This window comes from Hermetia illucens, chromosome 2 (assembly GCF_905115235.1).
Source record: "Hermetia illucens chromosome 2, iHerIll2.2.curated.20191125, whole genome shotgun sequence".
Lineage (NCBI taxonomy): Eukaryota > Metazoa > Arthropoda > Insecta > Diptera > Stratiomyidae > Hermetia > Hermetia illucens.
The window spans coordinates 141,683,973-141,698,122 of NC_051850.1; the positions used below are offsets into that span (position 1 = coordinate 141,683,973).

At 44.2% G+C, this 14,150-nt stretch overlaps 1 protein-coding gene across 1 annotated transcript in view; it reads right to left on the bottom strand.

Moving 5' to 3' along the window:
- Positions 1-14,150, bottom strand: part of LOC119650366 (dynein heavy chain 3, axonemal) — a 104,562-nt gene that overhangs the window by 11,651 nt on the left and 78,761 nt on the right. The window contains exons 45-53 of the mRNA XM_038053061.1: positions 10,424-10,558; positions 10,180-10,352; positions 4,715-4,882; positions 4,207-4,629; positions 3,708-3,844; positions 3,086-3,260; positions 2,869-3,027; positions 2,316-2,809; positions 2,071-2,250 (exon numbers count right to left, since the gene is read on the bottom strand). Coding sequence (XP_037908989.1) covers positions 2,071-2,250; positions 2,316-2,809; positions 2,869-3,027; positions 3,086-3,260; positions 3,708-3,844; positions 4,207-4,629; positions 4,715-4,882; positions 10,180-10,352; positions 10,424-10,558 — 2,044 coding nt within the window. The remainder of the gene's footprint in view (positions 1-2,070; positions 2,251-2,315; positions 2,810-2,868; positions 3,028-3,085; positions 3,261-3,707; positions 3,845-4,206; positions 4,630-4,714; positions 4,883-10,179; positions 10,353-10,423; positions 10,559-14,150) is intronic.

A 14,150-nucleotide genomic window follows, 5' to 3' on the forward strand; every position in this document is an offset into this window, starting at 1 on the left:
TTTCCCTCTAATGTGAGGCATGTGCCCTGCATTGAAGTCATTCCCGACCAGGATCCGCCCATCTGTGCCTAAGATAGCGTCCTCAAAAGCATCAAGCCTGCGTCGAAAGCCCGGCATCGTAAGATACACACTAAAAGACGTTATTCTTGAACACCGAATCTAGACAAAACCTGGGGCTTGAGTAAGAACCCTAAGAAGGGTGCAGTCCCGAACCCAGATGGCAGCCGTGCATGATATGTCAGGGTGCAATGAAATTGGGTTCTTGTTTTGGTACTGCTCACTGATGAGTACTAAATCAGCTTTGGTCTCCGTAGCGAACTGCGCCAGCAACTCGTGAGCATTTGCACTCCGGTGCATATTGATTTGTAGGATACGAATCATGTTGACCACATCCTAGCTCTTTCTAATTTTTCTCTGAACACTGGACATCGCCCCAAGCCTGCAGTGTGCCCAACGTTCTCATCAGTCGCACTACGGTCCCCGCATAGGAGACGGCTTTCCTTTTCATTGCAAGTGTTCCCTTTATGGCCTGACTGAACACACTTACGACATGTTACCCTTCTGCCAGGCTTTCGACAGGTTGCAGATGTGCGCCCATAATCCAAACATCTGCAACATTTGGTTGGGGCGGCCCGGATTCGCATCCTCCACACTACCCAACCAAAAACTTTGTGATGCCGCCAGAGAGCATGGTGTTGATGATCCATGCTATGCTTGCGCAGAGATTGCTGTACGCTGAGGTCTGGGTATCACTGATGCCATGAGCATGACATCCGCGCAGCTCCGAATGTATTACTCAATTTTCAGCCCTTGGATATATTTATTCAAAGCACTGCAATGAGAGCAGCTCATAAACTAATTCTATTAGATATATGGGGAAACAGCGGATGTGGGGGGCACAGAGCATTGGAAGAGTTACTGCGAAGACTGAATTCGGTTCTTACAATGCCTTTCGATTCTTGTGTCCCCATACATCTATTTGGTAGAAGATATGAAGTTACCCTGAAGCGTAGAGAGGAGTCTACCTCTCGAATAAAAATGAGAACTGGGCTTTTCCTTTGGGACAATATACAACGGTTTTTCAAGCCGAAGTTTATGCGATCCTAAGAGCGACAAACTGGGTAATTGATGAGCGGTTGAAGGGCAATCTGCAATTTGCAGTGACCGTCAAGCTGCATTGAGGGCGTTGAGTAGTTCTTTGATCAGCCTCGAAAATTGTTCAGGAATGCAGAAACCGTTTGAACTCTATTTCTAGATTCAATGCGGTGGAACTACTCTGGGTACCTGGTCACTGTGGCGTTGAGGAAAATGAAATCTCGGATGTTTTAGCGAAAGAGGGGTCAATCTTCCCCATTTCGGGACCGGAACCAGCAATTGGAGTATCAATAGCATTGGCTAAGTCTGTTTTCAAAAACAGAAGCAGAGCCTAAATGCTGCTCGACACGCCAAACTTTTCCTGCCAGAACCGAACATGCGTCCCGCAAAGTTTATCCTGTCGAAAAGCAGAAGGACTTGCAGGTGTATTGTGGGCATTCTGACAGGCCATCATTTACTCACTGGGCATATGTTCAGAATAGGAATTACTCAAGATGATGCGTGTCCCTCCTGTAATGAGGAAGCAGAATCCACGGAGCGTTTCCTATGTGAATGCCCCGCCTATGAGCGTATCAGGCATCAGATCTTTAGTGCCGATGTTCTCCAATTGCGACGGGTACCATCACAGCTACTAACGGAAATCCTGTGATACGTTAACGAATCCGGAAGGCTTGGCTGGCTTCACCATACATACACACACACACACACACCCAACCAATTCTTATTTTCCCGCTGTTCAGAAGCTTCCTCGGGTATTGTTCGGCAACTTCCGCCACTGGGAGTTTTTGGCCTCGGGAGTTCGCAGAGGTGATACCAATCCGGGCGTTGGTCATCTCCGGACATTCTGGTTTGATGGTCTCTTTTGCCTCGTTCTTTTCTGGCATTCCATTAACATCTTTAAGAGTGAAGGAAATAGTCGAGAGCTAGTGGTCTATCTAAGAGAGATTGTTGCAGGGAAGTAAGAAACAAACTTACTTATTGGTATCGATAGTATCTTGGTTATACACTAAGTTCAATAACGACAATAGCAAGCGTCTGTCTTTATCGTCAGTGACACGACCTCCGTAATTACATTCCCCCGTTAAATATCGATGTCCTTCAAATGGTATCACTCCATATTGTTTCAAAAACATCTTGAGCTGCACCAGAGATATCCTAAAATTAAATTGTAGATTAAGTGCTCTTTCAAAGTAAATTGTAAATTATACTTTATAACCTACTTCAAATCAGATTCATTAAACTCATATGCGATATTCCAACCAAGAGGTCCAAACTCTCTCCGTTCCTGTATAACAGCGTGGAAGAATACTAGGGAGAAAACGCCACGGAGCCAAAACTTTGAAACATCACCAACAAACGCGTTGCTGAAGAATCTGTCACTATTAAGTGGGTCTGAGTTGAACGATCGCATCATATTCATTTTCAGCCCTTTTGGTGGTTCGTTTGTCATCTTCACGCTATTTTGCAAAACAGATACTGGGAAAACTGGACTTGGATATGACGTACACCAGAGTCTGTAGTCTTCATGAGCTCCATCCGTGAGAGTGTTATCCATGCAAATTCGTTCTAACTCACGCATCCAACTGACTGCGACATGACAATTCTGGAGAACTACCCAGTGTCCTAGTTTCGTTCCTTCGATGATCATTTTTTCAGCCCTGGGACCTTGGCCTTGTCCCAGTGAAATTGTTTTGCACCTAAATTCATTAAATGAAAAAGTGTATTTAATGGTTTCAGATATACAATTCCGAAGACGTACTTATCTTGCATGTTCTTTTGTTTTGCGAAGTTTAGCAGGTTCGCCATTGGATCCGATCCAGCTGATAGAAGGAATACCAAAGGAATGTTCCGTGCACTATCAGCAAATGAAGCCTCCAAGTCAAAAGTGGGAGGCTCAACGAAAGATTTGTCCATATTTTTGGTGATGAAGTCCTAAAATGGTCGTTGTACAGCAGGTGGAACCTAGGAGGCTTTTATAATAGAAAGTTACCCTCACAGCTGGGACAATCTTATCAGATCGAATGCATTTCAACAAAATTAACGAAATCAACTGGTCGGGATTTTCGTATGGTTTGGGGAATGGAGCATCTTGAGGATTGGGAAGGTCGTAGTACATCCGCCACTCGTCCACATTTGCTGTAAAATTCGTGCGGAAATCCTGCAAGCTGAAAAGTGGGGTGAACAGGAACATTATGCGAACAATGAGGACAACATAAGTTCTAACACTCTTATAAAAGGACGCGTGACTTTTTTCAATTTTCAAAAGAAAGCACAATACAATGGTCGTTAGGAACTGAACTCAACTCATTTCCTGCTTTTCCTTCACTACACCCATAATTGGCAATTTAGCTAACATACGACATCAGATCATGCCACGGTTAATTCCTCTAACCAGGCTAATGTCTAGCGATTACATTCTCGCCAGCTCCTTACACGTTGCGGCACTATATGTTTGTAACTATAAAATCTTTAACACGAATCCATTATTTTCACCAGAGAATTATTATCGAGTCCCGACACATTATAAATGCGACCCCATAAAACATATCCCTGATATCCTCTGTCGCGAGTGTCCTTTGCCTTCCCGTTCTATGTCTACATCTTATTCTTACCCGTCTAGCTCGCTGGCGCGAACAATTGCCGCCCAAGATTTATCACTGAGCCATGCTGAAGCCGGATTGGGATAAGGATTATCCAAGCCAACACCTCCGGTTAACAAGAAGATAAGATGTGAGTTGTTCATTTTGCCCTGCAAAAGAGGAATTTTTTCTCGCATTATTATTTATTATACACAAGGAGCAGGGATCAAGAAGGACACAAAAGTTGAATGGAGTCAGTATGGTGTGGTCATGGTTTTGGTGTTGCCGACTGTGGAGGAGGAGATAAGGCACTTAGGATTCATATGAGCTCAGCTTCAATCTAATTCGGAGCTGGAAAAGTAGCTCCTTGTCCCCTGGGGATAGCTGCTGTTCCAGTATGAAATATACTCATGATAAGAGTCCTGGCCATTAAGGCGATAATTGGATGCCTCTATTCACTCCCAGATGACAACACCACACCACATATAGTATGCGGTGCATCAGTCAGCATTGCACAAAGGCGTAACCTCACCTGAGATGCTAAGATTCCTGTGCACATTACGAACGATATGACCAATTTGTCTTTTTCGAAGAGCGACCGGCAAACGTTTAGGTAAATCGTTTTCGTGAAGTAGCTATTTAGGTTCGCCAGTCGCTCCTCCAGGACGTTCGACTTGGGCGCCTTCATAATCGTCTGCACGAATAAATTGAGAAACCATGTCAGCGAATACTGGTACATGGGGTCGATATTGGCGAGCTCCGTTATGCAGAAGAACAGGACCGCGGAATGTTTGGCGACGGGAACGTATTGCTGGCGGGCGCTGTCGATTTCGATTTCGGTTGCCACGGCGATGACCTGCTTCTCTTGAATTTCGGCCGATAAAACTTTGCTGGAGGATAAAATGTTGATAGCGTTCTCATCCTCCAGGATGTTGCCTTCCGACGATGATAATACCTAGGAAGAAACATTTAATTCGTTGTTGATGTACTCGGGAGGGAAGCGAGCGACGGACGGAAGAAATTCGATTGAAAGGAATTACCTGAAGAATTTTCGTTTCGAGATTGTACAAGGTATCACGATTCCTTGCTGATTCCACAATTAGCTGCTCTTTTTTCTCCTGTAAATCGGGACGTTCATGGACGACAACGGTGGCCAGTAGCTGCTCCCTGAGTCCTTGTTCTGTTATCATGAAGTTCAATATTGTAACCTGTTTGAAAAGGATCAGAAATTATGTTTTGTAATGTGCAGGAATTGTCGAGGCAATTGAAATTCCAGAAAGTTTAATAAATTTAAATTTAAGAGATTAGAATGGTTGGAATCGCTTTATTTGAGATTATTTTTCCTAATTGTTATGTTTCGCGTACAAAACTGTTCTAAAATGTTCCTATGTCTGTCCCAAACAACCTCTTCTCTCATTCGGGAGGTACAAAAATTTGTCGTCACAGGTACTACCTTACCGAATATTTTGATAGAAAGAGGAATCTTTTTATTGACTGAAAGCTTTCTAATAGTCTAGTGGAAATTTTGCAGCATATAATGAAATTACTAGTCCTTCTTGACACTAGGGATCTAACGCCACATATTGGAGCAGCAACTGTAGAGCCGGCGGTCAAAGGGCAGTATAGGTCCTAGGGCAAAAGATGGACTGTTACCCACGCTGGAGCATAAAACCTGGGAAGCACATGTTGAACCAACACCAACAACAACCTAACTCCATCTCCATCTCCACGTAGTGATCGTTGGGGAGTTCATTACCAATGAAAAACTGCAGACGGAGAAGGACGAAGGAGAGTCTCCCTCGCCTAACAACGGGACAAATTGTGCCAACTGGTCTTCTAGGTGGGGGATGAGTAGGGCTGACAATACTTCATGGAGAACAACTTGTTGCAAAGTCGCGAAAGGCGGACTGGATGGATTCTACAACAACGAACTTTGGCAAGGAAAACGGAATAACAATTTTCTCATGGAACGTGAGCTCCTTGTACAGACCGTACTCATCAGCTAGTCGATAACCTGTCCGTATATGAGTCTGTTATAACAGCGCTGGAAAATGACCGGTTTCCTGGAGAAAAGCCACTACACATCCCATATTATAGGGGCCATTCAGTAAACTATGTATTCCGAGTAGGGCTCTTGGTGTCATTGGCTTTGAAAACGTAAGCGAAAGGCTATGCAAATTTGGAGAAGTTAAAAGGACCAAGCTGTTGTGCGTTGTAACTTCAGCAAAGCCTGGGAATTGGGGAATGGAAGTAGACTTCGAGCTCTGCGAAGGGCACGTTGAAAATGTCTGCGTTACGTGTGTTCTAAGACGCAGGACGTCAGGTGATGCCGTTAGAGACGGAGCAGTCTACCAGACCCGAGGAAAGTTTAAAAAATGTGCATATCCAGATAGGATCTACCCTGTTGTAGGAAGGGGAGATCCAAAAAGCGGGGGCGGGGCGGGAGGGAAGTTTGTCTTAAAGAAGAGGTCACTGGTGAATTCACGTTGCATATTTCCAAGAGCAAGACAATCATAGTTACGGGAAGGTGACCAGATCACGAAACAGTACTTGAGGGTATTCCTCGCGAGGGAATTGACGAGATCTAAATTGGAGGAGGTATAAAACCTGACAATTTTGCTGCTCGATTGGTGATTTCGAGGCAATTGTTGTCGAAGCGGAGTTTATTGAAAGTGAAATTTAGGTATGACAAGGAATGTTCGTTAAGAGAGTAGGCGAAAGTGGGTAAGGATTTAAACGAGTAGCATAGAGTGACACTTTCTGACGTTTAGCGCTAAACGATTAGCAAAGCATCAACGAACCAGAGTGTCCAAGTTACATTGAAGGGAAACACAGTCCATAGGCGACGATATAGCGGAAAATAGCTTAAGGTTGTCGGCATAGAGCAAACAGGGACTAGCAAGGAGGAGAGGAAGGTCGTTGAGAAAAAATATAAATAATAAACGACTCAGAATAGATCTTTTCGGGATGCCAGAAGTGGAGAAGAAGGAGCGGGATCTGGAGCGTTAAAAGAGAAGTGGCAGCATCGGTTAGAAAGGTGAAAAGCATGCCATACAACAAGTGGTATGGGAATGCTTAGACACGAGAGTTTGGATAGAAAGTATCTTGTGATTTACAATGTCGGTGTGCTAAAGCCAAGTCAGTGAAAATGCATACCATTTACTTTTTGCCGTGAATTTAGAAAATTGGCAACAAAGTTGGTAAAGTCGAGGAAGTTGCTGGCACTGGATCTACGCTCAACAAAGTTTTGTGCCCTTTCACTATGTGGTGGCCAACGTGGGCCGACAATCATTTGTTGACGCACCTTTCCAAGATTTTAGAAAAGGAGGAGAGGAGGGAAATGGGACGGTAATTCTCGACAAACGTGCGTATAATCGCCACTTTTATGAATGGGGATGATGAGAGCCTCTTTCCATAAGCCGAGGAAATGATTCTATTCCAGGCTTTTGTTGAAAATAAGGAATAGGATAAGGGAGATTGATTGACTGAAAGAGGTTTCGAAGACCGTCGTAGCCGGCATTGGAATCAAGTTTGCTAATAAGGTAGTCGACAACGAGAGGAGTAAGAAAGGGAATGGTGAGCGATGCGGAGCAGGCTACATTCATTAGTGGGAAGAAAGAGGAGTACGGAGAGAGAACACAGACTGAGGAAAAGAAGCGGCAGATTAAATCACAAGACAGTTGGAGGGAGTTAGCTGAGGAACTAGAGAATTTAATGGACGGAAGGGGTTAACTGGGGGCAAGTTTCGGCGTCTTCAACACTGGCCAGATATTCGTTTCTGGACTTACGTATTAAGGATTTGACCAAGGAACACAGAGTTTTAAAAAATAACTAAGCCAGTCACTTCCTCCTGGAAGTGTGTGTTTGACGAAGTTTTTTGTGGATTTCAGTGGTGGACCAGATAGGGTCAGAACGTAAGCAGTTAGGAGAGGAGGGTACGTAACAGGGAGGAAGATTAGATAAAATGTAAAAGTAAGTGTTGGGTGCTTGGTGACTCGGTAATGGGGAGAGGAGGGGACGATCCCATATACACTACGCGACAGTACATTCAGCACAACTGCCGCGGCGCGGCATGCGTATATTGCATTAGCGCGGCAGTCAACTGAAAACTACTACATCTTTTGACATTTTAACAGGTGGATACAAACCCAAATTGAAAAATCGTAGCCGTCAACTGAGTTCATTATATGGAAATGACACTGTAAAATATTCTCGGCCAGGCAACTCGGCCGCGTCGCATCGTGTGGCTGAATGTCGCCTCGTGCAGTGTCGTTCAAGTGTGTATCACTGTATACAACTCCAAATCAAGATATGATAGGTAGTGCAGTGTGTGGCTGCGTCGCGTCGTGTAGCGTAAATGGGGTCGTACCTTTCCGAAAGTTGAATTTGGTAGGTTTTCGCGCAATTGGGGGGTGGAGTCGAGATATCTGAGCATCGAACTCAAGAACAGGATGGTGGGCGTCAGGGGCAACGTAAGAGGTGCCATGAGGGGATTCGGAAAGACAACGCGGTCTAAGTGGTTTCTAGACAGGAGGGTGGGACAGGAGGGTATGAAAGTGGATAAAGGAAAGGGGTGGCTGGAGTTATAAGGGAGGGAGGGAAGGCCAAGAGTAATAGGCCAGGAGAGCATAGGAAGTTTGAAGTCGCCACAGAGGATTAAAGGAAGTGAGGGGAACAAAACGATTAGGACTTCTGATAATCTGTACAGAGAAGGGGGCTACTAAGCGTGGAAAATACACACAGGATATGATGACTCGCATGGTGACAGAGTCGTAGGTGGAGGAGGAAAAGACGATTTCGGTACAGAGAGGGACTTAACAGCTATTAGGGCACCTCCGCCGCTTCCCTTGCCAAACGCAGCGTACTCTTTGTCACAACGAAAGACAGAGTAATTTTCGGGGAGTTCGGAATCTAAAAGCTTGTTATCCAACCAAGTTTTAGAAATGGTGATGGCAGTTTGAAATTCGACAGCTTGGTCCTTAGACCCCCTACATTTTGATACAACTGTGTAAAGTTTTGATAATCAACTAAGTTGGGAGAGGCAAACAGGCGGGCCGGAAATTTTCACGAAGCTTAGTCCTCTGATAAGGCTAGACGAAGGCCCCTTGTGGCCGAAAGGAAGATTGGACGATAGGAGAGCCATCCTTCGTCATCTTCGCACATGAGAGAGGTGACAAACAAAGTTAGCCTCGATACAAACAGTTGTTTTGGTGGCGAGGCAATGTTCAACTGGGGACCGCTTGAGTGACATGTGGTCGGAAAGGCTTGTGGTTCAGTAGTGGTGGGTGCCGATGATACGCAAGAGGAAGTGTTCGGTAGTGCAAATGCAGCGATAGTAGGACTGCGTAGCGCAGCTGATGCTGAGTAGGGAACATATCCTGCGGGTGGATGGCAATTTTTAAGTTGGTTTGCGGACGTCGTCAGGCTGGTACGATCTTTTACAGACGTACTGGAATGTTGGCTGCAGTCGCCGGCAGGTTATAAGCAGAGCCAGTCAGCGGCGTCTCAGAAGCCGAGGCTACGCTGGCTCTCGATCAAGCAGCAGCTTGAGAGAGCAGAATTGGTAATTTTGAGACTGCATGTTAAATCGATGCTAAAGTCACCGTGTGCTGATGTAAAAGTTGAATCGCATTAGGTATCCATTGCGGTCTAAAAACTTGAAGCGATTCTTTTCAAATAGCACACAGTGTGCCATAAATCAGCGAGGAAGTAGCCATAATAATTACACAGCCACGAGAGGTTAACGATGCAATATGTTATACTGTATAGTTAATATAGTCTATTGCAAACAGATGAAAATTGAATTGAAATTACATGCACGCAACGACAACATAATTTGTTTTAGGCGGAAAAAAGTGGGAACCGATGTAGCGCCAAATCGAACTCAACAGTTGTCACAGAACCACGTAGCACTTACGATCTATTCGACTACAGGGGAGCATGAATTTAGTATCAAGGTTCGCCTAAGTATTGGTTAGGGTCAGCCTAGTCAGTCCTTCCAATTTCGTCAGGTTACCGAATTTTCTCTCTCTCTCGTCTGGAAGACCATTCGAGATCATCAACGGATAAGGAGATACCTTATAATGCACCCTTTTTAACATGACCCTGGAAAAAGTGGTCCGTGATCCTGGGGTAAATGAGAGAAAAAGCACTATCTTGTTTAAGTCCACCCAACTACTGGCCCTAGGCTGACGATATTGACATCATAGGAAGAACAACCCGAGATGTACAATCAGAATCGGTGCAGGATTTTGGGCTGAAATATATGGTGGAAACGTCAGGGGGGACTTTGACTTCGATAGGGACTCAGACTTCGATAGAGACTCAGACTTCGATAGGGACTCAGACTGCGATGGGGGGACTTAAACTTCGATGGGGACTCTGATTTGAGAGGGACCGTTGGCCGATTACGATAACTTGGTGCCTATCAAAACCTTTGTTACTTTCTGGGTAGAGCAGGATTCAAGCCTATTTACTATATAATTCTTTAGAAGGACGCACTTACCATGACCACTGTCTCTGGGAGATAATGTGGGTTTCTCAAACAAGTTGTAATATAAAACATGAAGTTGCTGTTGTATTCAATCATACCATCACCAAACTTGATATAATATGCTCCTTTGTGCTTAATAACGTTGCGTTCAAGGACAGAAAATAGGTTGGAATCGATAGATTCGCCTGAAAGTCAACCATAAATATTGTTTAAACTTTTGAATGATTTTGGATTGAATTACTGCGAGGTAACTTACCGACATTTTCTAGCAGGACGGGATGACCATACCTTATGGCGAGTTCCACTACGCGCATATAGTTTTCATCAGTTTGTTTTATAACTTTAAGGTTGTTGTTTCTCTCCATGTTCTTCACCCATTTGTTCGCTTGTCCTGAAAATTGTTTTGATAATTGGTAAACTATTAGGACTAGCGCTATTGCTCTTTATGTGAGTTAAGTTCTACTGAATATTTGTGTAGAAAAAATATTTCAAAATATGTGTGTTTTTAAGTGACGAATCCTTCAGCATAAAAGTTTTCAATGGTAATTGGACTTCAAAATTAAGGAAACTTATACCCCTTTCCTAAATGTTACTTGCTAATTTAGTGGCTATTATTGTGCAAACCAATCAAGGCTGCATGCACTCAGTTAGCTAAGGGTACGGCCGCACACGGAAAGCTCTGAACATAAATTTTCATAAGCATTTGTGTCAAACCACGTGTGACTTCCTTGCTAGCGTAACCAATCATGGCTATTATTTAAGGCGACTGCACTTTCTAGCGGAGATATTGACTTGCGGCTGGGATCCACACTACAACGACAACATCAACCACAGCAGCACCAACATTAATTATGATAACAAAACCGGTAATAGTTAAAATGGGAGACTCCACCGTAAATTCCTTCGGCAAGTAGCGCGAAGTTACGATAGTCGCCTACTGAAAAAGTAGAAAGGCCCAATGTAACAACGGCGAAGGCGACCAGTAAAGGCGATCAGTAAAAGGGAGTGACACCGAAGAGGGTAAGGGCCATGGCGGCAAAAAAGGAGAGAATTCGAGTTTAGAAAAAGGGCCGTGAGAAAAGATGGCAAGCTCTGAGCTGCGTCACACTGTCTTGTCGGGAGAAAAGATTCACCAACGCCCGCCAGGCGAAAACGCCAGTTATCTTACCAGAGAGGATGCACCTCATCCAAAAGATCTCTACGGTTCTGTTTTGGATGAGAATTCTCATAAAGTGCGGGGTGGTCCTAAGCAAAACGAAGGCTGCTACTATTGTCCAGTGAAATATCTCCATAGATATGAAAAATGCAGCACCCTCCGTCCGCCAGAGGGGAAACAGACAATCAACAAAAGAAGGCGGGGAAAACAGCGTGGAACTGCAAACACTGACGCATCAAGAAGAATTCCGTGTGGTCAATAACCAAACGGACCAAGCGACGTCGAAGAAAGGAGAAAATTCTACAACAACAACATTAGTTGAATAGTGACTGCAGGGACTTCACTGTAGCAAAGTCCAAGTCGATGGCGACGACATCATCAGCGTCAAAGAAGGGGCAAACCACGCTCAGAAGTCAATCTCGTCAAGCTGAAAGAAGGAAAATCGAGAAATGTTAAACTGGCTGGAGCTGGCTATATGCTTGTCGAGCTTGAATTCAAGATCCATAAGGACAGTACATTCTACGAAACAGTTCAGGACATTCTTGCCACGAAAGCAATAGTTTCCAGCCTAGAACCCATGTGCATCCTTGAAGTAAGGAATCTGAATTCTCTCACTAACACGGAAGCCGTGGAAGCGACGAAAAGGATTTACCCAGGTGTGATCAAGTTTGAGGTGAGAGTTACGTCGGTCAACTCCGTAGAACAAAAATTGATAGCGGGACAACTTCTTCATTGCGGGAAAACAAATATCGAGTGGATCTTTTGTAGAATAAGGCGAAAGGCAGTTCAAACCTGCTGTTTTAAGTATTGGGCATACGGGCATATAGCTGGGGCTTGCAAAGGACAGGACAGACCCATTTTTAAGGTTTTGTTTGTAAAACAAAACCTTATTAAAATCGGTTTACTGTCTGTCTGTCTGTCCATCTGTCTGTCTGTCTGTCTGTCTGTCTGTCTGTCTGTCTGTCTGTCCGTCACACGCATTTTTCTCGGAGACGGTTATAGTGATTGACACCAAATTTGGTAGAAAGGTGGGAACTGTGAACGCTCACGCATATAGTGAGTTACATCCTCTTACTACGAATTTAAGGGGGGGTCTCCATACATGCAAAAGAGGGGTGTAAATTTTTTTTCATCAAATATAGTCATGTGGGGTATCAAATTAAAGGTCTCGGCTAGTACTTTTCGAAGCCGGTATTAGTTTTGACTTTTGCTGAAAAGGTGGGGAGTGCGGGGGGTTGAAAGTGGTCATTTTTTTAACGAACCCATTCTCAGTGAACTACCAAACCGAAAAATCTGGAAAAAATCAGGGGGCTGCCACTATATAGTGCCTAGGCTCCGAAATACCCTCCATATCGATACCTGTTCAAATAAAGTTAATAAGAGTACATAATTATAATTTTTAGTAATTGACGGGAAAACCCCCCTTAAGTTCCCCCTAGAATCACGGAATGCAGCAATGTAGGCTACAACATAGAGCATGATTTTGCGGAATTTGGCGAAAATCGCACTATTACTAACAAAGTTATACTAGGTCAAAACTGTCGCTTCTCTGCAAATTCAAGACTATGAATGTCAATATCACTTGAAAGTGGATATTTTCGCATAATATATGCATATTTTACGTGCTACATGCCAATGGGACAAATGCACACCCAAATCTCTTTATAAAAGAAATACACAAAACCTTTCATACCTGAAGCGTCTAGCTTCCGGTTTCCCGACTTGTTTTTTGTTAAAAGTGCAGCGAACCCGGACCCAAAGCGACAAATTGTGGGTCTATAAAATGTCATGTCTTTTGCAAGGATCGCGGTCGGCCGGAAGTAGATGTGACTAATGTTCTAGTGACGGGTGGTGCCAGGTTTTCAAAGAAGAGTTGCAGAAAGAGAAATTCTGATCCACATTCTGCAAACGAATATGCATAGGAGTACAACTGGTCACGACCTGATGGCAGATGGTGCAAGAAAGAAGAGCTCACTTGTTGCTTCCCCGCGAGATGGGAGCTCACTATCGTGGGATGCCGATCCATCTGGCACTGTTGCCATCATCGCGGTACTGCGGTTAACTAGCGAGTACGTAATGGTCGAGGAGAATGCTTTATTTGGGCTCATAGTACGGAAACGACCTCACACTGCTTTTCGAAATTGGCTCGCCACTTTGGAAGACGAGATTAGAAACACAGAAGGAAAGGTCTAGTCGGAGGAGACTTTACCGTCAGAGTACTCCAATGGCATGCCTCAACCAGATATTAAAGGGACACAGATTTTGGAGATGGCCGTCAAGACAGGACTTATTCCCCTAAACATGGGTATAACTCCGAAATTCCGAAGTATTGGTTTTAAGGGAACTATCCGTGATGTAAGCTTTACTACGGAGTCCTTAGTGTCAGCGGTTCAACGATATAAGGAATTTCACTGTCAGTGATCATCAGTAAGCTCCTTTCAATGTTGCAAATGGCTCCTCACAATGTTCTAACGTCCAGCTAACATCTACCGGGTGGAATATTAGGAAAATCGACTTCGGAAAATTTGCCAAAGCTACCTCAAGAGGAGTAAATTAGCAAAAAAACCCAGGTGCAGAGAAAACAACTGCAACCGAATCGCTACTTCATTCAAAAAGGGCCTCATCACCGCAGATTGTAATGCATCGACTCCTAAAAGGAAACTACGTCCAGGGAAATTACCTGTGTACTGGTGAATTTAAATTGCAAGCCTACGGAGGAACTGCCTCAAACTTCGGTGGATTGTTCAGCGTGGAAGAGGCTAAGACGAGGTGACCCTTAGTTTCGTAGGATATAAGAGAGGGAAAAAGGAACTCCGTTACGAAATTA